Source organism: Eublepharis macularius, chromosome 4, assembly GCF_028583425.1.
Source record: "Eublepharis macularius isolate TG4126 chromosome 4, MPM_Emac_v1.0, whole genome shotgun sequence".
Taxonomy (NCBI): Eukaryota; Metazoa; Chordata; class Lepidosauria; order Squamata; family Eublepharidae; genus Eublepharis; species Eublepharis macularius.
The window spans coordinates 47,609,213-47,631,810 of record NC_072793.1 but is presented as its reverse complement, the minus strand read 5'-3'; the positions used below and the strand labels follow the sequence as shown (position 1 = coordinate 47,631,810).

General features: G+C 45.0%; 1 protein-coding gene across 2 annotated transcripts in view; it reads left to right on the top strand.

The window, feature by feature from the left end:
* The window catches only part of ADGRL1 (adhesion G protein-coupled receptor L1), a 152,568-nt gene that overhangs the window by 61,821 nt on the left and 68,149 nt on the right, over positions 1-22,598 (top strand). For both annotated transcript variants that reach the window (XM_054977129.1, XM_054977128.1), the window contains exon 2: positions 17,360-17,505. In XM_054977129.1, the coding sequence (XP_054833104.1) occupies positions 17,436-17,505 (70 nt within the window). In that variant the 5' untranslated portion in view covers positions 17,360-17,435. The remainder of the gene's footprint in view (positions 1-17,359; positions 17,506-22,598) is intronic.

The following is a 22,598-nucleotide window of genomic DNA, read 5'->3' as shown; positions in this document are numbered from 1 at the left end:
TAATTGTAACACTGCTCAGCCCTCTGGTATTTGTTTATTCTCTTGAATCTGGCATCTGTCTGGCCATTCTCTCCCTCACCTTCCAAACAGCAGCACATCTGTGTACACTATGTAATACCTCATGTAGGCCACTATCAGTTAATAAATCCCCTAGATGTATTTTTCTGGCTTTTCACCCTTTACTTTTGCAAACAGCTAACAGGATAAAATTCTAGATGGTTGGCAGGATTAAAATGTCCTTTGCCCAATATCTTTAACCGCTATAGCTGCCAATCTATGTAAGGATCCTCCCTGCCCCCTTACTTTTGAAAGCGGTCTGACACGCTGAATTGGAGAGGTGAACTGGATGACCAATGAGCTCAAGAAATTTTTTATGTTACTGTCCTTTTTCATCACATCCATCTTCCAAAATGGCGCACGCAGTTCTGCTCTCTTCTGTTTTATCCTTCCAGCAACCCTGTGAAGACAGGTTGGGTTGAGAGTGAGTCACTGGTCCAAGGTCACCCAGTGAGAGGCTGAGTGGGGATTTGAAACGAGATCTCCCCTGTCCGATTCTCCTGACCCAGTTTGCTTTCCATGCAGCCAGATGGCAGCTGTAGGTGACGTCTTTCCACAAAGCACCCCAGGACTTATTTTTCCTGCTGAAACAAACCCATATTCCCTACCAGGGGGCTGCACATCCAATATGCTGTTCAGTGCATGAACAATTGGGAAAATAATACCCCCCAGGGCACTTTTGGGATGGGAAAATGGAAAAGCAGGGTGGTAGAAGCTCTTCTTCCTTCCCCGTGCCGTGGTTCAGATCCAGATCATGTTCTGCGGTACTTGGGGAAAGAATTTTCCCCCAGCTGTTGTCCTGGGAAATTATTGTGGGGAAAGCGAACCAAGCTGGGAAAACCCTGACCTGACATATGGACAAACATAGATCCAGAGGAGTTAGCCATGTTAGTCTGTAGTCGCAAAATAGTAAAGAGTCCAGTAGCATCTTTAAGACTAACCAACTTTATTAAGGCATAAGCTTTCGAGAACTACGGCTCTGTTCCTCAGATGGACAAAATATCACCTTGTCCTCTGCTTGAGTAAGCGGCTCCTGCTCCTCTTCTATAGCTGAAAACAGAGCCCAAGTTCCACGCCTCTTGCCTCTCCACTAGGCCTCTGAATTCCTGCTGCTAAAAATGATGACTTTGTTTATGCAAAGCAAGGGATGCATTGTGGGGTGGGAGGGGGCAAGCTTAGTTCAAGAAGTTGACAAGGCATCTTTGTGTTTAGAAGTGGAGTCCAGGCCTGTGATGACCAATAAATCTGCTGGTGTTGTCCTTGGCTAGAGCTCTTTGCAGCTCTTGGCTTGGGTTACTGCAAGTAGCTGTGACTCAGCTCAGCAGGGACTGGGGTGTGTATGGATGTGACAGAATAGAGGAAAAACAGGTTCTCCTCCAAATGCCTAAGAGGACTGAAAAAGAAATGACTCTCTTGATTTTACAGTGTTGTGTTTCTGTCTTCCCAAACTAAAAGGATGTAAGGTGGTCAATTCAAGTATAACAGTTTAGGTTGATGTCTCTACGCAAGGCCCTAAATCAATGAATACCACTATAATAATATTTTTACTAGTGGTATTATAGAACCAGATTGGAATTGAAACCATTCACATCCTATACTGGAAAGTGATTGCTTTACAGATAGAGACAGAGTTTCCAGCTTGAACGATAAGTCAAAACTGAGGACCTTTTCAGAGAAACACTTTATTGCCCAACACATCTGCAGTAGTAGTTTATTCGTTGCACAGATTGTAGGCGACTTCCTTCAAGGACGCACTTTTCTTTCAAGGATATTGCATTTTCCTATCATCCACACTACAATATATTATTGCTGGAAAAGTGCAGTTCCTTACCCTGCAGTTTAGAGTAATGGTTGTGTCGAAAGCACCTACTGGCTAGTGTTTGTGATGTCTCTCAGGCCAAGCAACATGACTCATCTATCATGCTTGCATCTTGGTATGACTCTAACAGCAGCCTTTAGCCAACATAGGGGGCCTTGCATGAAAGCTTAAATGGATTCATCTCAAACGAAGTGTGGAGAAGCTTCTTGACAGTTTTACCTATGACATCCACAACCCCCAGATTTTTGTGTTGAGATTTTAGTTAGCAGCAGTGGTGAAACTTTGACTTGAGAGTAATGAGTTCCAGCTTCCATGCAAATCCTTTCTTTACAGGTTGAACACTTCCCCCTCTGAAAAACTGAGACACCTATCATTCAGTAATACAGCTGCCTTGAATACTTAGTAAAGCAGGATGTTGAATAGAACAGGAATAGATTAGAACAGAACAGAACATAGCTGCCCCTCCCCCAGAAAGGCTGTTTCCTTTGATAAAGGCTACTCTGCTCAATCCATTTTGTATAGACTGAATACTGCACAGTGTGATGCAGACAAACGGGTTAACTGGCCTATCAAAGTGTGAAGTGACTGAGCTAACCTGCAGGAACCTCATATAACCCAGCTGGTTGGGCTGCAGAAGTTTTATTTATGCATTTGGTACATTTATATACTTCTGTTCTGCAAACCTGACTTAAGGCCATTTTACAATTCAAAACAATAGCCTACTATTGAATAAACGCAGTGGAAGGGCAGAGGAAAACAAGCAAACTCAGCGTACATCATTTATAAAACTGTCCCATAATGCCCAGATGGAATAGCCACTTCAGAAGACAGCTGTGGAAGGAGGGGGACTAAATAGCAGCACTGGGTGCTGGATAAGCTGATGGAAGGCACCTTGCTGTCTCACCCCTCCCTCTTAGGAAAGGAAACTCTGGATGTAGTCAAGGGATAGGTTTGGAGAACGGGTATAAAAAGGGAAATGTCACTTCTTTATGACAATGGTCTTACACTGAATTAGGGCTTGGATGCTAACCTCTTTTGCTCACTAAAAAAAAGGAACTTTTTAACCCAGTCCCTCCTCTTGCTGCAGTCCCCCACTTTTAACCCTCATTGTTTTTTGAAAGGCAGCCATGAAAAAGCTAGAAAAGATCCTTAAATGTAAGGAGGTATCAGGGGAGATCAAGATCATTCATACTATGGGATTCCCTGTTACTATGTGAAAGCTGGGCAATGAAGAAAGCTGACAGGAAGAAAATTGATTAATTTGAAATGTGGTGTTAGAGAAGAGTTTTACAGATACCATGGACCACCAAAAGTACAAATAGGTGGGATCTAGATCAAATCAAGCCTGAATTTTTCCTAGAAGTTAGAAAGACTAAATTGAGACTATTGTGCTTTGGTCACATCATGAGAAGCTAAGACTCACTGGAAATGACTATAATGCTAGGAAAAGTTGAAAGTAGGAACAGAGGAAGATACAACATGAGATGGAAGCCATGGCCTTTAGTCTGTAAGACCTGAGCAAAGCTGTTAATGAGGATATTTTGGAGGATATTTTTGGAGGTCACCATAAGTTGGAAGCGACTTGATAGCACATAACACACTCATACCACTGACCTGAAGGGGCCCAGAGAGCAACAGCAGGGGAGACGTGGGAAACTCACCATTTCTGCACGGCAGTTCTGCTCATGATGAATAGATCCAAGCCAGAGTTCCAGGCTTGGTAGCTGGGTTGAAGTTGCCCGTCTGGTTTGGAGGAAAAGATCAGCACTGTAACTGGATTCCCATTCTGAGCTCCTTTGCTGCATAGCTGTGGTTATGGTAGGGACACACTTTAATTGTCCAAAGACCCAAGTCAAGGATATGAAAGATGTCCCCCAAATTACATAGATATAAGCAGGTAAGGAAGCCTCTTGTAGCATTCTAGGGCCACTCTTCTCCCAGAGCAGAGGATAAAGCCATTGCCTTTGTTCTGACTCCAGTGCTCCATCACTGGAACACACTGCACCAGCTAGACACACTGCAAATGCCCTTTCGCTCCCCCATGTGTAATAATCTCTTCCAGCCCTGCATCTGCTATCTCACCCTGGTGTACATTACGGAGATATGTACATCGCCGCCCTCTTGGGGGTAATGCAATAATTTGGCAGTTTTAGATGTAATTAGGCAGTTTCTTAAGAAGCGGCGTCTTTTCCCAAGAGAGAGCGAGCGAGAGAGCAGCCTTGTGGAGAGACGATAAATCCATAATTAGGGAGGGTTTTTGAAAGTGCCTTTAATGCACACAGCCCTGCCGGGGGAAAGCACGTTCCTGGCCCTGCTTCACAAAGCCCAGAGCAAACAAGGTGAAGTGCTGTGGGACAAAGACCTGGGATGCTGCTGAGGCAGGAGTCGGACGGTGCTTCCTCTGGGCTAGGATGCAGCGGGCGGGCGGGCGTGTGTATGGGGGTGGGGGAGGCTTCAGCCTGCTTGTTAAATCACGAGTTTAAGCTGGGATGGCTTGAGCCCCTTTGCATAGCAGAGCAGGAAATTAACATGAAAAGCTCTGCAGGGGATAATCTCTCCTCTCGGGGAGTGCTGCTGACACAATTGCTAAGGGGCATGGTATTGCAAGGAGCATGCCATACTGTGGGGAAAGGGCTCAGTCCCCAGAGACGTGGCCCCTGCACCAGCTGCAGGGGACGTTGTAAAGCACTTTGCACTTTAGCTGTAGGAATGCATTGTCACGTATAAATGTTTTACAGCCTGAGCGTTTATTGCCATCCTGATCAATAGTGCTTGTTTCCAGAGAAATCAGTCAGGTGCTGCTGACTCCACTTGGTTATTATACTCATAAGATGATGACCAATTTTTTAATACCTGGTGTTAATCAGTCGCTGGTAGTAGACCGTCTCCCTTATAGCAATTAATACCAGCAAGTGTATCAATTGGTTGTGCCTGTGATGCTGTTATGTGAGTCCTGGTAGCATGTGGACTTCCTTGGTCATGGAAACAGTGCCTTGCAGCGTAGAGATAATCACTGCTGTGATGTTTAGTTGTGTATACTCTCTTAGCAGAAGTTAACTTCACCGCTGCTGTACTTAACCATGGTTTATTATCAGTGTCAGAAAAGATTGTGTAGCGAGCGCCGTGGTGAAGAATGTGCTGTGCTTAAGGAAGGAGCAGCGATACCAGTGGTGGAAGCAAACATAGGGCTGCAGGAGGAAAGTATGGCGCAGCTTTCTTGAGGCTCCGTGGTGCCTCTTCACAGTCTTTGCTGGTGTCTCTGAGGAGGGAGAAAATAAATACCCATTTACAGTTTCCCTGGCCCCGAACCTGATTAGTCACTCTGCTGGCATACAGAAGGAGCCCCTGGAGTGGGGGTTATTTGTGCATCAACCACTAATGTCCCTGCATCCACACTGGACCCAAGCAGAGCAGAGGACGTGAAGAGAATGGCTCCTGCTCAGGACGCGGTGTTCTCTGGCTGTGATATATGTGGTCCTTTCTCACCCCATCTCCTGGCCTACTCTGAGCAAAGCCATACTCCTTTCTTCTGCGAGAAAATTTACAGCCGCTTGTTCATGTTGTGTCCTAAGCTTTCGCGGGGGATCGCTGTCTCACTGCCAGGGAACCAAGCACTGAAGCCAAGAGTGGCATGTCTGTATCTCTTTCCCCTGTGCAATAACTGTCAGTGTCCTTCTCCAAGTGGCTGGGGCGGGCCTGCAGGAGTCAAGGCACTGAGTAAGAAACACTCCATCCATAATGATTACAGTACCGCTCTGCCACGTTAGCGGAGGTCGCAGGATGTGGGGTCAACCAGAAACAGTCTCTTCAGTTTTGCTGGCCTCCACTACTTCGTTACAAGTGGAGCCTCCCTCCATTAAAGAAAGATCCTTTTCATGCAGAAAAACATAAACAATGTAGGTAAAATAGCTTGGGCATTTGTGTACAGATTGATCTTTTGCTGAAAACTTCCGTCCCCTGTCCTTCTTGACCTGTTAATCCCTGTCTGAAATTTGGAAATCTGGTTACTTTGCCTGCCATCAACATATCCACTGAATTTCTTGCCCTCTTCCAATTCAGGAAATGCAAACTGGTGCCTGAACAATGCAGTGGGGATTTTTCTTAGCTTTGCAACACAGTGAACCTGCCCAGTACATAATGGATATTTCCTTGTGCTTAGCCTACAAATGGAACTGGTGTTCTGGGTCACAGCACAGGGGGTGGCCCAGAAGATGGCAAAGCCAATGTGTTTAAGTCAGCCAAGGCCCCATTGTTGCTCAGCTGGGGATGCACAGAGCAGCTGCCAGAGCATCTGTCTGTCAGCAGGGGACTGTTATCAGACTTGGCTATGGGGATTATGGCTGGGTAGTGGGCTGCTGTTTCTTCTGTGTTGAAAATATTTAATCCTATGTCAACACCCTCCTTTTGGTGAATGGAGAGTATAGGGCAGTCTAAAAGCAAAACTCCTAGCAGACTCCAGGACCCTGCTCCCTACGCATGAACTTTCAGGCCCTGTGTCCTCGGAGGGGAATAAGTTGGCTACCAAATAGCCGGTAGGCATTGATCATGTTCCACTTTGGATAGTCTTTTGCTTGGAACAGCTTTTGCAAAATCCTCCGGATATGAGTACTGATGAGGTCTAGAACTCAAACCCATGGCCAAAGCAGCCAGAGTATTCTGTAAGCCAAATGACTACCTACTTTGTGTAAAATTACTAGTCACCTCAGCCTCTGCTACTATTAACTGAACTATACAGAAAAGCATGTGCTGCATTCCTTATTTGCATGGAGGGAGATAAGCATTTTTTTGCTTTCCTTCCACATGACCTCAGTATGCTCAGGGGTAATGCACACGAGGTTGACTCTGTACTCTGGTACTCACACCAATACCAATTTCTCCACTGGGCTGTGCTCTGGAACAAAGGAGGAAAATTGCTCATGTTTGCTTGTTTGCTTATTTAGACCCCACTTTTTTACCTAGAGTGTCTTACAGTAGCATTCCCCATCCTTCATTTTATCCTCACAGCAACAACCCTGTGAAGTATGTTAGGATGAGACAGAATGACTGGCCCAAAATCACTCAGCAAACTTCAAGGCAGAGAGAGGGCTTCAGACCTGGTTCTCCCAGCTCTTAGTCCAAGACTCTAACCACTACACAACACTGGCTCTTAATAAATGAGGAGTCTTTCCTACTTGAAACTATTTTTAAACCATACTTGTACAACAGCTTCTATAGTGTATCACTTTGTCTGGAAAAAATGTAGCCTACATAGGTCCCTCAATACAGAATAGCGAGGAAACCAGGGCTTTTTTTCTGGGAAAAGAGGTGGTGGAACTCAGTGGGTTGCCCTCGGAGAAAAGGGTCATATGGCTGGTGGCCCCGCCCCCTAATCTCAACTCCCCTCTGTCTGGAGATCAGGGGGCGGGGCCACCAGCCATGTGACCATTTTCAAGAGGTTCCGGAACTCCATTCCCCCGTGTTCCCCCTGAAAAAAAAGCCCTGGAGGATGCAATATCTGAGTTTCCTCTCCCTGGATTTAGAACCACGTGGTGGAATGGTGCATGTTGCAGCCAACCAGTCCGTCATGATACATGGCCTGGATGGCCCACTTGCATCTGAATCTCCACCAGGGAATGAATTGCTGGGCATGTTAAAGCTATGTATGTTGTTGCTGTCAGTAAGGAGTGGAAATAAGTTGGGCAAAAAGAATAAAAACAGCAAAAAAGATACTGAAGGAAGAAAAGAGGGCAACAGGTGCAAAGGGATCTATTTCATTGTAAAAAAAAATTACGTATGCAGAAAAAACAGAGAACTTGTTCAAAGCATATCAGGATTATGAGTAGTATGGTAGTCATATTTGTAGAAAATATGAAATGGTTCAGTATAATGAAATTTCAAGTAGACTGACTGAATAGCTGCAAAAGGAAATCTCTAAGCTGAGTGGATGAATGGGTAGTCCACATTAAGTTCTGGGAAATAGTTGCTTTGAGCAGCAAATTCCAGAAGGGGCATCATCTTAGAGTTGCCATATTCAAGTTCCCCAAATCCAAGTCGTACTGTGCAAATTGTTTCCTAATTATGTAAATCAAGTACACTAATTATTGTTTTATCTACCAGATGTTTTGCATCGCCTATTGTTAATTACTAACAAAAATTTTGGGAAGGATTGCGGAAAATGCCTCTTTACCTTGAGACTTTGTTCATGCCAGGGTCTGCTCCGGCTCTATTAGGGCCAGATTTAGGGGAGGGGCAGGGGGGTCACTTGACCCGGGCAGCGCCAAAGAGATGGCTCCAGCAAGGAGGCTTCTACGCGCACTCATGCATACAGAGCAAGCCAGGTCGCCAGCTGCCACCCTTTGCCTCTTCCTCGACTTGAGTGCCCAACTGCATGCCAAGAGCAAGTGGCGGCGAGGTGGCTGCTGCTGTCTGTGCACGCATGCATGCACGCACATGCTGCTGGCCTCTCAACCACTCTTCCTTGCAGCTCGCGCGAAGGCGACTGCTGTGGGGAGCAGGGCGGGCAGGGTAAGTACCAGACCAGGCCTCTCTCGTGGGCCAGCTACCTTGGCAGAAGTTGTCAGGCTGTCAGGGAGGGCGGGAAAGAGGCCGCCAGCGGCACTCGCCCCTTGCTCTCCGGAGGACAGCAGCTCTGCCTTTGGGAGGCTCTGTTCGCTAGCTGGGTTTGGTGGAGAGGCTGTCTGGAGTGGAGGAATGGCAGGCAAGGAAAGAGTTAAGCTTTTCCACAGGTTCTCCCCCCTCTGCTGCTTCTTCGCTTCCTCTCCAGAAGTAATTCCCCTCCAAAACAACAAACTCCTACCTTAGTTTGCCCTTAAAGTGCATTTAGTCCTAGAGTAATCACAACCAGCCTGGTTATGTCTGGAATTGGGAAATTCAAGGATAGGGCTTGGCACATGTTTCCTGGCACCTCTCTTTTAAGTACTCGAGACCAATAAGAGCCCACTGCCTAGGTTGGGAGCAGCTCCATTTTCTGCCATGGGGCACTTTAACTGGCTTTGCACTTTTTTTGACCTCCAGGGCTGTTTTTCAGAACCTTTATTCAGTACTGGCTTTGGAACATCCTAACACATGAATGCCTCTGTGCATGTGCAGAGTGCTTTCTTTGTCGTTTTGCTAAGCTCCTTGTAGACCCCAGCTTAGCTGCATCTTCAAAGCCCCCATTTGGGAAAGGGGTTCCTGATTGTTTCTTTAGCAACCTCAAAAGATAGGATTTTGCGAGCCTCTCTTTAAAGAGTCTCTTTTTGGGACTTTTGTGTAAACCTTCATCTTTTGCTGTCCCAAAGGTTCAGAGGAGGCAATACGTGTTCAGTGGGTCAAAGGTGGGGTGGGGGAAACCATAATAATGGTACTCGCTTAGTTGCCACATTGCCAGCCTGGAAAAATGTTTTGGAAACAGCCTTGAAAGCAAGTCTATGAAAGTTTCTAGACCTCAAGCCCCACCCCCTCACCTGTCTGAATTGTGATCAAAAAGTTTCTCAGTCTGGTTGTTATTCTGCCTGATCATTGGCAATCAGCCCAGCTAGAAGACTCTTGGGTTTTGGCAGACGTCCAGTGGAAGGGAATACCAGGGTTGTAGGGCAGCCATCCTACATACATCCTATCAAGAAGCAGCTTTTTGGAGGCGGAATAATGCCAGGTATAGCGAGTCCAGCTGGAGCATTCTGGCTGACTTATTTTTGAAATAGTTCTTATTTGCACAATAACCCTGCAGGGTAGGTCTCTACTTCCTCTCAGCTATTGAGATATGTTGATATGCCCAAGGGCATACAGTGAGTCCACAGCTGAGCAAACTTCCAGAAGCTGCTTTGCATAGGCCTGTTCCTCTCTTGAAGGGACAACAAGGATCTGCATGTGTGAATGAGCAAAGTGAAGGGTGGGCTCTCCTAAAACTAAGGGTGAACCGTCAAAGCTGACTCCCATTGCAGAAACACATTGGGACAAGGCTGACATGGCCAGGGAGAATTCTCAAATGCAAGCTGAGCTCATATCAGAGAAAGCCCAACAGAACCCAAGTGAAGCACAGGAATGGAATCCCCCCCCCCACCAAAGTGAAGGAAGGAGACCAACACCACATCAAAGAATCACATCCTTTCCTCCCAAACCAAACTGAAGCAAGGCAGACAGCTGCAACGTAACCCAACAGAAGCAGACTGAAGCAAGGGAATGCCTTGTGCTTCTGCTTGGATACTGCTTGGTTCTGTTCTGTGCTGTTTCCCCACTGGCTGAACCCAGTGCCTGGCTGCTGTGAATGACACTGGTTCTGTTGGCCCAAGTTCCAGCCGTGTCTCTTCCCTCCGTTTGGTTTGGTAGGAATAGATGTGATTCTCTGATTGGATGTTTGTCCCCTTCCTTCACTTTGGTTGTGGGGGGATTGTATTGCTGTCCTTCAGTTTTGTCAGGGTGGGCTTTCTCTGGGATGAGTTCAGCTTGCATTCGGGAGTGTGCCTACCCATGGCAGCCTTGCCCCAGTGACTTTCAGCAAAGCGAGTCAACACAATGTATTCTGTTGTTTAAAAGAGTTGTTTATTATATATCTGTATTAAAAACATTGATCATATATGTATATATAAAGAAAAATATAAGGGGCGCCATTATTTACTTTTGCCCCCACTCAAAAAATATGTACATCTGGCCCTGATTCTAGGGAGAACCACTTGTGGGAGGGAGTCCTGTCCCTTTAATAGAGGCTTAATAGGATGAGAAACTTCAGCTGTGCATTTCCAGCCATTAAATATCTATTAAATGTACAGGGCATTTCCCACCAGGCTGCTGGCAACCATGTTCTCTTCCAAAATAATAGCAAAGCATGCCTGGGAGAGAGGAAAAATAGAGCAAAGGCTTGTGACCTCTTGTTTCTGTTTTTGATGTTCCAGCAGTACATGGTTCTGCATCTGTTTAATTAACGCACAAGTAGAAATTCCTGCGCAGAAAGTTCTTATTTGTTTTTCTTCCAAGTCTTGAACCCTTGGCAGTTAAATACTAAAATATATACACCTTAGCTTGTAGTGTTTAGCCTTCGTTAGCAAAAATGGAAAGTCCTCATAGTCAGCTGAAGTTAAATTCGGGCTGCTGTTCTGTGCACAACTTCCCTTCTATTAATTTCAGTGGGTTTTCATTGGTTGTTTCCATGAAATTTATAGTTAATGAAGTATGAATAAGACTACAGCCCAAAAGTCGAATCCTAATTTACTCAGAGTAAATCCTAACACCTAGTAATATTGAGTTTTGAGTTTCCAAACAATTAAGAAACTGACTATAAAACGTAAGATTACTGTATCAGTCCATATCTTCAGCCACTTGTGTGAACCCCCAGAAGAGTTGTCACAAACTCCTCAACAACAGCAGGCTCTTCTGCTGCTATTCAACATTTGCAGAATCTCAGTCTTATTTTTATTGGCATTCCCAATCAAAGCATATGATGAAAAGCAGTATATAGAAGATCATCAAGTAACAGGAACTATACGCTTTCTTCAGAGTATTTCATATACAACTAGGAAGAAGAGAGTCCTGTTGAGCAGAAAGGTTAGTGTGTAATTCAAAAGTTTTTGCACACACTTGGAATGTTACTGACTCTTGGCCAAAAGGAAGAAAGAAAAATAAAAATTGAAATTGGGGCTTTGTGAAAAGAAAATAGTTATAAGCCAGTCACTTTTATTTAGATTTTTAAGGGAAGCCAAATTCTTTCTTCAAAGGTTCCAAAGGCAAAGGCTGGACTAATTACATGCCCACCTTTCACTAGGTGCACCATCTAGAACTATTATCTGGTGTTGAAAATATGAAGATCTCTTTGTTTTTCTGCTGCTACCAATCTTACAGATGCAGGTGGGAAAAGGACTGATAAACACTACCCTTTATATTTTTTAAGAGATTCAATTTTTATTACCATTACTATTGTTTTTTGGGAATAATTTAGAAACTTACAACAAGGCATATAATACTTACCCTTTAAATAACTTTTAGAAGTCTGTTAAAGCCTACGAAGCAGAAAACACAGATGGGGTACAAATTTCTGCCTCTTCCTTGCCATAGGGAAGCAAAGTGGTCCCTTGGACAACCCTGTCAGTCACAACTTTGACTTCTGTAATTGGCTTGGACAAAGAACAGCCCCTTTCCTGCTACCTAAATGTGCTGAAAACAAGAGATTTTTAAAAATGGAATTGGGAATCCAGGCCAGCTAATGGGCCAGACAGGTACCAGGTGGCATACCACCCATGTAAAGCTGTTGCCAGATGCCTGGAGAAAACGATCCTGTCCCATTTAATGGAGGCTTAATGGGATATTTACCAGGCAATGTTATTTACCTCTGTGCCACAAATGCTTCAGCTGCATTTCCACACATTAGACCTTTGTTAAAGGGCAGGATGTTTTTCTCCAGGCCTGTTAACAAAGCCAAGTAACACTCAGCCACTTGCGCAATATTAGGGTTACCGACCTCCATGTGGGACCTTGAGAATTCCTGGAATTAAAGCTGATCTCTGAACTTCAGAGATCAGTTCCCCTAGAGAAAATGGCTGCTTTGGAGGATAGATTGTATGACTTCATGCCCTGCTGAGGTCTAGGGCCACCATGGTCCTAGGGACCGAAGGGGGGAAGTGTGGGGTGCAGGGGGGGAGCAGTGAGGTACTTACCTCCTGTGCATGTGCACTCCTACATTCCTCCATTGCACTAGAAAATAACATCATTTTCTGTGCAAGAGGGAATCTGCAGATGCACTGAAGCCAAGCTCAGTAAAAATTGCCCTTTTGGAGTGGTTTTTACTGAACTGGCTTCAGCGTGCCCCATGGCTCCTCCATCGCCAGTGCGACATGGGAGCACGTGTATGTGCTTCTTCCCTCGTGCCTTTTCCCCCACCGGCCAGGTGAGTGGGAGGGAACAGGTGGTGGGGTTAACTTGCCCCAGGTGGGGGGAAGACAAGCCTACTGAGCCCCCCCAACTCAGCCTTCCCCAGGCTGTACCCACAAAATTTCATGGAATTTCTCAATCTAGACTTGGCAACCCTTGGCAATGTGGCAACCCTATATCCTCTTCCTGTCTGTTACTTGAAAAAAAGAGAGAGTTCTGGTTCAGAGTGTGTGTCATTTTTAGTTTTGCTTCAGGCATGGAAATATCCATGGCCCTGCAGGGACTTTCATTGCCTCACTCTGTGCTGAAAAGACAGTCTGTGACTGAAGCGTTAACAGGCTCCGCGAAAAAGGGAGCAGGGAAACAGCTCTTCACAATGCTTTCTGCAACTTGGGAATTGCTTCTGAAAGAGTTCTGATTTGGTAAAAAAAGACCCTCACTATCAACCACTAAACCTTTTCCATGTGCTCATGCTGTTCACATCATCTCACTTCTGCAGCATGAGATTGCATGAGGAACAGGGTTGCCAGATGGTTTCAGCAAAAACACTGGACACAGGTGAGGGGGGGGGGGCCTCTGGTACTCACTGGAGGAAAGATCTTCATGCATGCACTTCCAAGTGCTTCCAAGAATGTGCAAAACACCTTTACCTCTCATTTCAAACGTGTATGTGAAAACACTTTTGAAAAACTGATGTACGAGGAGGGACCTCTGGAGGTATAATGCCGTAGAATTAAGCCTAAGCTATATTGTGGGCTTAAAAGGTAGGAGTGGCTGTACCATCCCTTTGACCTGTAATTATGGCCACTCACGATCTCCTCTGCCTCCCTCATTCATCTTTGTCACTCGCTACCGAACTGCACTTAGATTTCCCTTTAAGTGTCTCACCACACAAACATTTCAGCAGCAACAACCAATCCTCACCCAGCAATGTATGCACAGCCAACACCAACACTTGAGGGTCACACAAGACTCTCTTGCGGTCATCTATTGTTCATGCTTAATAACCTAGACTAGCAAGTTGGTTTTTTTCCAATTCCTCCCTCCCATCTTCCAAACTAGATTTGAAAGTGTTCGCTATTGCGCATGCCCAGCTGAGCAATTTTGCCACACTCAACTTGACCGAGATGTGTTGCAAAATACACTCGTTCCTTCCATGATGGAGGTTACTGTTACCCAGGTTACTGTTGTTTACCACACTTAACAAAGCTGCTTAGGACCTGTAAGGCAAGAGGGGCTGCATGAAGTAGAGGGAGGCTCCTCCCATCAACCATTTTCTTCTCCTGGTGGCGGGGGCGGAAGGCGTGCTTCTTTCTGGTGGAGAGACTGATGTTGTGAGGGGCTCTTGAAATAAGACGGGAGCTGAGGAGCTGAGCCTGGGACAGAGGAGGTGGCTGTGGCTGGCCTGGTACCAGTGCAGACATCAATTGCTTGGCTCAGCCAGCTGCTCCTTCTCACTGGCCCACCCATGCACAAAAATACAGACATTTTATATGTCCAGTATTTTCACTCCATGTACCCCAGATAGTCCCAGAAAATACTGGACTATCTGGGTAAAAAAAACAGACACCTGACAACCCCAATTATGAAGCAGCTGCCCACAAACAAGACAGGTGTGAAACAGGACAGAAGAAAGAGTGAATAAAGCCTCCCACATACGTAGAAGTCTCTCATGCTCTGGGGCGCCCATGCCCTGAACCTGGTTCCTGGTTCTGTTTCAGAAACCTGTAACTAGCAAAGACTCTAGCCTGGCCCTCTGTGACTTCCCTCAGGCTAGCAGCTGAAAACTGCCTTGTCTAGCGGCCTGCTGTAAATTTCAAACTGAGACCTGTTATCATTGAATGCAAGCAAATAAAATCCATCCTCAGAGGGAAAGAACCCATAACAATTGTAGGGTTACAAGGCCCTAGGCTGAAAGCAGGGGATGGGGGTCGTGGGTGGGGGTGCACCAGTGAGGTCTTACCTCTTGTGCATGCTCTGGAATGCTCCTGCACCATGCCAGGAATGACATCATTCACACCAGGTCGCCCTGGGGGCTGATTCAGTAAAAATTGACCTCAAATTTAGTGCACTCCAGAGTTTCCGGCCCTGTTCCTGCACCTTCCCCCCTGCCAGCCAGGTGAGAGTGGGTGGCAGCCAGTGGCAGCCAGAAGCTGAGAGCGTGGGATCTCCCACCCCCACTTGGGGCTGATAAACCTACCAGGCCCAGCCTGACAACCAGTGGGAGACTGGTAGATTGGGGACATGGAAGGAGTGGCCATCAGTGACAGTGTGGCATCACTTCTGGGAAAACCAAGGAGTGATATCACAACTCTATGAAACTCAGTGTCACAGAAGTGACATCACACCATCATGACAGCAGGGTTTTTTTAACCTGCTGATACTGCAGGCCCACCAGCAGGCACATCTCCAGGCACATCTCCAGACTACAGAAATCTGTTCTCCTGGAGAAAATGGCTATGCTCTCTCCAGGAGAGTAGACTGTATGGCATTATACCCTGCTGAGGTCCCTCCCCTCCTCCACCCTCCCCTTCCCCAGGCTCCACCCCTAAAAGCTCCAGGAATTTCTCGATGTGCAGGACAATCCTACATCTACCACATGTTCAGACATAGCACTGTGAACTCTATTATTGACATAGCAACTACGCTTTTAACAGTTTCCTGATAGGGAGAAATTTAGCAGATGAAACTATACCACTTCATTTCCAAAACAGGAAACACTTTACTTACTAAACATCTGCCTTTCAGACAGCTGCTAAGGCAAAAAAGCAGATTGCTACCAAAAACAGTTTGTAACCTGGTTCGGTCATTATCATTATCTTGTCACAGGTAATGTTTTACACATGGTTATCGGGAGGATCCATTTTACCTTTCTGTGTTAGGCTGAAGGGAATTGATATTATTTGATGGAGCACTGTTATTACTAATTTTGTTATTAAATATTTATTTTACACCATCAGTGTGCATGGCACCATGAATTAATACTCAAAATTAAGCGGGGGGGGGGGGGGGAAGAGTTGCTACAGTAGAGGTTTACAAACTATTTTCTCAAGCAGTGGTCTTCAGCCTTCCGAATCCAGAACCAATTGCAAGCAAGTGATACAAATAGGATTCCCAGGTGCCCGTGGATAGTGGGCAAACTCCCAGGGACTTGCCCACTCATCCACCAATCACCCAGCTCATGCAGCCGGCATGGTGACATCGCTTCTGGAAGTGACGTCATCATGCTGGCTCCGGGGCACACGCGCAAAAGAGGACCTCGTGCAGTGCACCAAGTAAGTGCCAGGGACTCCACCTTCCCGACGGGAGGTGAGGGGTACCTGGCAACCCTAGATACAAAGCCATGCAACAATGGTTATATGACAGGAAGAGGGGGTAGAGTTATGATCCAATCAATGTCAAATCAACAGACCAAGAGAGTCAGGAATGGGAAACACAAGCTGAGCACCAGGAGGTGTACCAAAGGGAGGAACAAGTCAAAGGTCACAGCTTGGAGGAATCTTGTCCACCACCACGTGATCTTGCCTGCTGCTCATCTCCACAGAGCTCAGGGATTCCTTAGCAGAAGCTGATGTAGGAAGAGTTCCCTCATGTTCACATACTGCAGAATAACTTAGATACCACTGAAGCTGGATCAAAGCAATGCAGCCTTCGAATCAGGCTTTGGTGATAAATCTGGAAACAAAACTCATATATAATACCTTCCGTTAAGACCAGCCAAAATAACACAATATTTTTGAGTTGTCCAGACAGCTTTAACAAAATCGATGTTTTATTTAAAGGGGGGTGGGGAGGTAGGGATGGGAAAGAGGATGAAAGGATCCTCTTGGTCATGATCTTAAAAGGTCTCTTGGTGTGCATCTTGAGTAGAATGTTCACCTGACTTCATTGGCTTCCGGGTGTGGCTAGTATCAGATTGGACACATAACAGTCTGGGAAGGAAAAGGAAAAAAATGGAAGCCACCCAGCTGAAAATATAAAACCAGCAGTTAAATGCATGTCTTTCTGATGCCAAATAAAACACACAGGTCTTTTTAAAAACTGAAAGAAAAAAATGTAGTATTCATATATTAACAATACAAGAGGTTGATTTTAGTGAATGCTTGAAGTAAGAGTTACTGTAAGCCAAATTAGGGTAATATCACCCAATGAATATCCAAAAGTTCTTTTTCCCCCTCTTGGCGACTCTTTCTTTTTAGTGTGATTCTGGAATTTCCAAAGAAGACCGAATACACAGGAAGCAGATAAATCTGTGTCCACCAATTAGGCAGACACTTAAGACTTTTTAAAAAAGCTATGTTTGTGGAAACAATGACATGCTTGGATGTGGGCTTGGGTCTGGATATAAAAGGAAGGCCGATGGGCCACTAGGGAATGTCCAACCCCATTAACTCAAAAGTATCATGAAGAACATGGATATGATTGAAATGCTTAGGAGCCAGGGATTGTACCAGCCTAGAAACAAAACAGAAATAAGATCTCTTTTTATTTTACCAGATCTCTTGTGCAGAATCTGGTTAAAATTTATCCAAACAATATCCTTCTACGTAGTTGGAGACAGGGAAGAGGGGACTTATGGGTTCAAGATGAAACCCCCCATACCGCTGCTTCTGTTCCTAATCAGTCTTCTCCTCTTTCCACCAGGCGTGCTGTTGTGCCCCCCACTCTGGGATGACCAGGGTGGCTCCAGGTTGCTGACATTTCCAGCATCAAGTGCAGCATGGCCCGGCTTGTCCATGCCCTCTGGAGTCTCTGCATCACCACTGTCCTTGTCACCTCAGCCACACAAGGTAAGAGGAGTTTGCTAGTGGTGCCCCTTAGTACTGCTTCCTAAATGAGGCAGGCCTTTCGATGAGTCAGTCGGTGACCCTTCACTGCACTACCATAGCAAGAACTGGCAAGGTCCGAGGGGGGAAACCCTTTTGCATCCAGAATTAGAAGAAGCAGGCAATTCTGCAATGCCGGAAACAATTTTTTTTTCTGTCTCAGAATAAACAGTTAAAGAATTTTTAGAACAATGTTTAAACTGCTTCTGTTGAGCATGTCAAAACATTTTCTAATTAAGTACTGAAAACAGAAGTACTTTATTTAGAAATGTACAGTGCTTTGCAATTACAATTCTTGTCCTTATCTGACACATATATAGGTGTGTAATCAAGTTGTATTTAATGTTGTATCTTCTAAGTCTGCAGAGTACACTGCTCGAAAAAGTACATAGGGAGCCTCCGTGTTGTGATTGGCTATATTTGGGGGGCTCCGTGTCCTAGATCGGGTTCTCCTAGATCTAGTTGAAATGGGACACAAAACTAAACAAACAAGTGAAAGTTAAGAACCGTGCAAGCAAAAGCAAGAAGGCAATTTACCTGAAGCTGCTACTCATCTGAGAGAGCCGGTTGTATCTATAGTGACTACAGGCAGTCACTGTGGAAAGCACTTTCCTGCAGAATTTATTGGTTACAGTGTTAGCCTCTTACTAAACCACTTCTAAATGTCAGAGGAGTTTTGGTCTTCTACTGCACATCTGAGCTGTTCGTGTGTATTAGTAAAGTTTCTCCCTGCCTTTTAAAGACAAAAATTCAACAGGAAAAACTTTTCAAAAGTGGCTTGGGAAGGATTCACATGTAGAATATCTGTCAGTTGTGCAGATGTTAAAAACAGCTGACTTGCTAGGGAAAATGTGGCAATTCCAGCAGTGTTTGTGGCCATGGGAGAGAGAGAGGGAGAGAGAAATTAAGCAGAAAGCGACCTTGAGTATGTGATCTGATTAGTCTCATTTTGTCTTTTCCCAATTTGCTCACATTGATTCCCACAAATTTCATATTTCAACATCACTGTTAGAGCAAAGTTAAAGATAGGGGTTGGGGGAAAGGCTGTTGATTCTGACTGTTTCCTGGTCCTGTCTGTATCTCAGTTTCTCGAATGTATAGATTTTACATATTTATCTGTTATGTTTAATGATGCTTTAGAAAATTATAGCAGATTTCTGTGTGCATGTAAACAGGCAGCCATTTTGTCATTACATTGCAAAACACTCACCTCCTTCAATTTTCTTAAGGTGTTTGGTTTGTAGGGCTTGGATTCTGAGATCCAGGAGCAGCTTCGGCAACTGAATGTTTTTTTTTCCTGTCTGTAGTGGATGGGAAGAAGACTTTTGCTGATTCCCCCCACTCCTGCCATAGGCAACCAGTTTGCTCCTCACACTGCTCCTTTGGGTTCACTGACCAGCAGGAATACAATGGAGGGAGGGGCACAGGAGGCTACAGAGGGAAGGGGCAGTTTGGGAAGCCGTCTTCCTCTGGTGTCTCTGCTCGTGCTGCTTAGGATCTAAGCCTTTGAATAAATGACTGATACTAGAGAATGGGTGTCAGGTCCCTTCTCCCAAGAGCTTCCTGGATGGATTTTGCTAATAATCAAAGTCTAACTAATCAAACTAATTAAATGGCCTTTTGGTCCTTTCCAGGTTTCGGAGTCTATAAACCCCTTTACTCTTGGAAATTCACCAACAGTTTCCCGTGGACTTGCCCCCCATAGACTTGCCTTTCAGCCTTTTGTATCTGTGGTTGCCTTCCTGTTGTTGGGCTCAGCTTGGCCTGTTCAGCTGTTCTAGCCAAGAAGTGCTGTTTTCTGGGATGGATTTTTAAATGAAACATGGTGATAAGCATGGCTGGCGAAGAAGGGCTTGTGAACAGGGATTGTCAAATGTGTGATTTGATGTTAGTAGGAATAAGCTCAGTAAGGGATACAGAAGTTCTGGCATCTTAAAAGGAATACCCATCATATTCTTTGGGGAAATGATGGGCCAGAATATCAGATGTGCTTTAAAATAAGAGAAAAATAACAATTGACATAGGAGTGCAATGTCTTACATTTGTTGTTGGGAATGTTTTAGCAGTGCAGGATATCAGCTCCACCTGGAATTCTGTAGTTTTAGGAACTCTTGACGTTTCCTCCCCTCTTGGAAACAGATGTCCTTAAAATACTTTGCCACCTCTAAAGTTTTTGGAGGGGGTGGGATGTGGGAGAAGATTTATTTTTTAATCGGATCCACACAACACCATCTGTCTCAAGTTCTAATTTTAGAAGTGGGTAGGTCTGCATAGGAGGAAAGTGGGGTTGATTGGAGGCCTAGAGTTTTCTGGAGGAGGGGGGCTCTGCATCCTTGGTTTGGTTGCAGGGGTGTCTCTACCCACTCAGATGAGCATAGCCTAGCAGAAAGCCTTAAATGCTTTGGGAGCTTTGGGTGGATGGTAAAGCAGCAGAGTTTTCCAAAGAAAAATGCTAGGACTTCATAGTAGCTTACCAAACTTCTAAGGGCGCAGTCTCCATCAGCTTTAGATGTTCTGCTGTTACTTGGGATTTGGGTACTCTGGTGGGAATGATTGTCAGAGGAGCAGGATGGGCAGGTGAGTACTGCCTGGTGACCCCACAAGACAGCTGCTGTGTTTAGACTCGTGAGCCTATACTTGTGCGATTGTTTACCTATACCCATAGCACTTCAGTACGGATGCAATTTTACATGTATTTGTTTACTTTGCACAATTCTGCTTTTTCAAGACATGGAAGTAGTTGCCCTATAATCATTATCATATTACCTATCCTTGATGATGAGACTTGTGAATATAGAGCACATGGATTGCGATGGTAAAAGTGGCAGACTGGGATCTGAGAGACCCGGGTTCAAATCTTCACTCAGCCATGAAGTTTTCTGGGTGACCCTGGGCCAGAAACTCAATTTAACAGAGCTGATGTAGAGGGCGGGAATGATGCATGCCATCCTGAGCTCCTTATACATAAGTCATGAAGAAGGAAAAATCCTTCTTTTTAGCTAACAAAGGTTAAGATCTGTGGGTATCTGACCGTTTTCCTAACTTATACTATCTATCTGTCTATCTGGGAAAGTGCATTCCCAGAAAAGGCATTGAAAAAACGGACGCCAAACAGCCAGCAACCATTTTGAAAACGGAGACGTCTAGATACCTGGGGAAAAGCTACCAGCGTTCCGTGAGTGGGCTGTCCCTATAAGGGCATGTAGAAACAACCTAATTCTGGTTAATCTACATGCTCACATTCATGTTTCACAGATTACAGGAATTTTATTTAACCCTGATTCTTTGGACAAGAAAGGATGGTAGGGGATTGAAGCATAAGCTGGCTTTATGTCTAAATGAAGGCATAGTCTCTTTTCTTCCACTTCCTTGTAACATCTACAACACAACATGTGATGAAATGTCATTGCATTATGCCTTTCCCTGTCTCACATTGTAGATGTTGTGAGGAACATGGCACAGACACACAGTACCAACTACTTTGTGACACTAATAACTTGTGGGCTTATCCTCAGTCAAATGCACTGGGCACATGGGCAGGAGAACACTCAAAAACAAACCCTCAAGGGCTTATTAACAAATACACAACTCCATTGAATCATTTAAAAAATAAAAATATCCATAGCGCCCAAAGGCATGATTGAACGGCACGTGATGCTGCACTTTTATTGACGCTACACAGGTCTCAGTACCTTGCGGCAAGACCTCCTGGGAAACCCACGTATGTTGTCTTGAGCATTGTGGTAGAAAAAGGTGGACTATAAATGCAGCAATAAATAAATGAAATAAATATACAAAGCATGTATTTGCCACATTTACAAGGATATAAAAAGCCCAAGGACGTTGGTAAGCATAATCCCCAACCCAGAATGGGTGTTCCCCATCTTTCACCCTCGTCTTTATGCCCATCATACCTGGCCATGCTGAGAGTGCTGTGTGAGAGAAGCATTTGATCTTCCTCTCCCTTTCAGGAGAAGGCTACAGCAGACAAAGTCATGGGTAAATCTCCCATAATGCACATGGCCTCCCTTTAATCAGTGCTTCTCCTTCCCATGCTTCCCATTTCAAGGCAATAAAGCCGCTGCTGCTTTTGGTGTTTCATCTCTCTGGCCCTTTTGTTTTCCATTCCTAGGGCAACTCCACACTGCTCAGGTCCAAGTTCAAATCACGAACCAGATGAGTTTTGATAGGCAGGGGGTGGTTTTAAACAAAACTAGTTAAATGCACTAATCCTGGCTCATTGTCTGCATGGCTGAACTTAACAACATGAAGAGGGAAGACCTGATGGCCACCGTAAGGCCTTCGGTCTGGCACAAAGAGATATCTGCTTTTAATGGGCAGCACACAAGAACTTCTGGTTATTTTGAAGAGGTTTCTGAACAGAACCCACTTAGTGATTTTTCTTCTTCTTGCTGTCCTTTCAGTCCCATGCTCTTCTTCTTTTTAGCCTGTCATGCCACATTTCCTCCAAAAATGGATGCATGCCATACCTGCCTGCTTGCCTACCTGCAAGATTCCTATGTTTCTCTTTTTGGGAATCAGTGCTAGAGGCGTATTAATGGCCACTTGGCTTACCCACTGTAAGAGTGACTGTTTCAATTGGAGAGTTTATGCGCTCAGCACTAAATAACCAGGGTGAGTCAACCTTTGATAATTACAGCTTCTCCTGCCACTGCCTAGGGAGGCCTGTCTGTTTGCCCTCTCCTTAACATGGCCACAGTCAAGGAATGCCTCATGGAGTTTTGCAAAAGGGACACGCCTCTTCTGCACTCCAAGAGCAGCCAGGTCCCCCAAGTGCTAAAGATATGTCTGGAGGAGAAGATAAGCCCATAATTGTCAAGATGGAATAAAGAGGGAATCACTGCTGTTGAGATTTTTATCTCCACATCCTGTTATGTAATGCTGAATAGGTGTACAAAGATGTTCGTATCTCATTGCCCCAAAACTCCTGAAGAATCAAGGTCTCTCTCCAAATTTGGATCTGACAGCCCGAGCCATTTTTTTTTCTTGAAGTGATTCCCTTCAGAAAGCATTTCAAAATGGCCTGTGTACTGCTT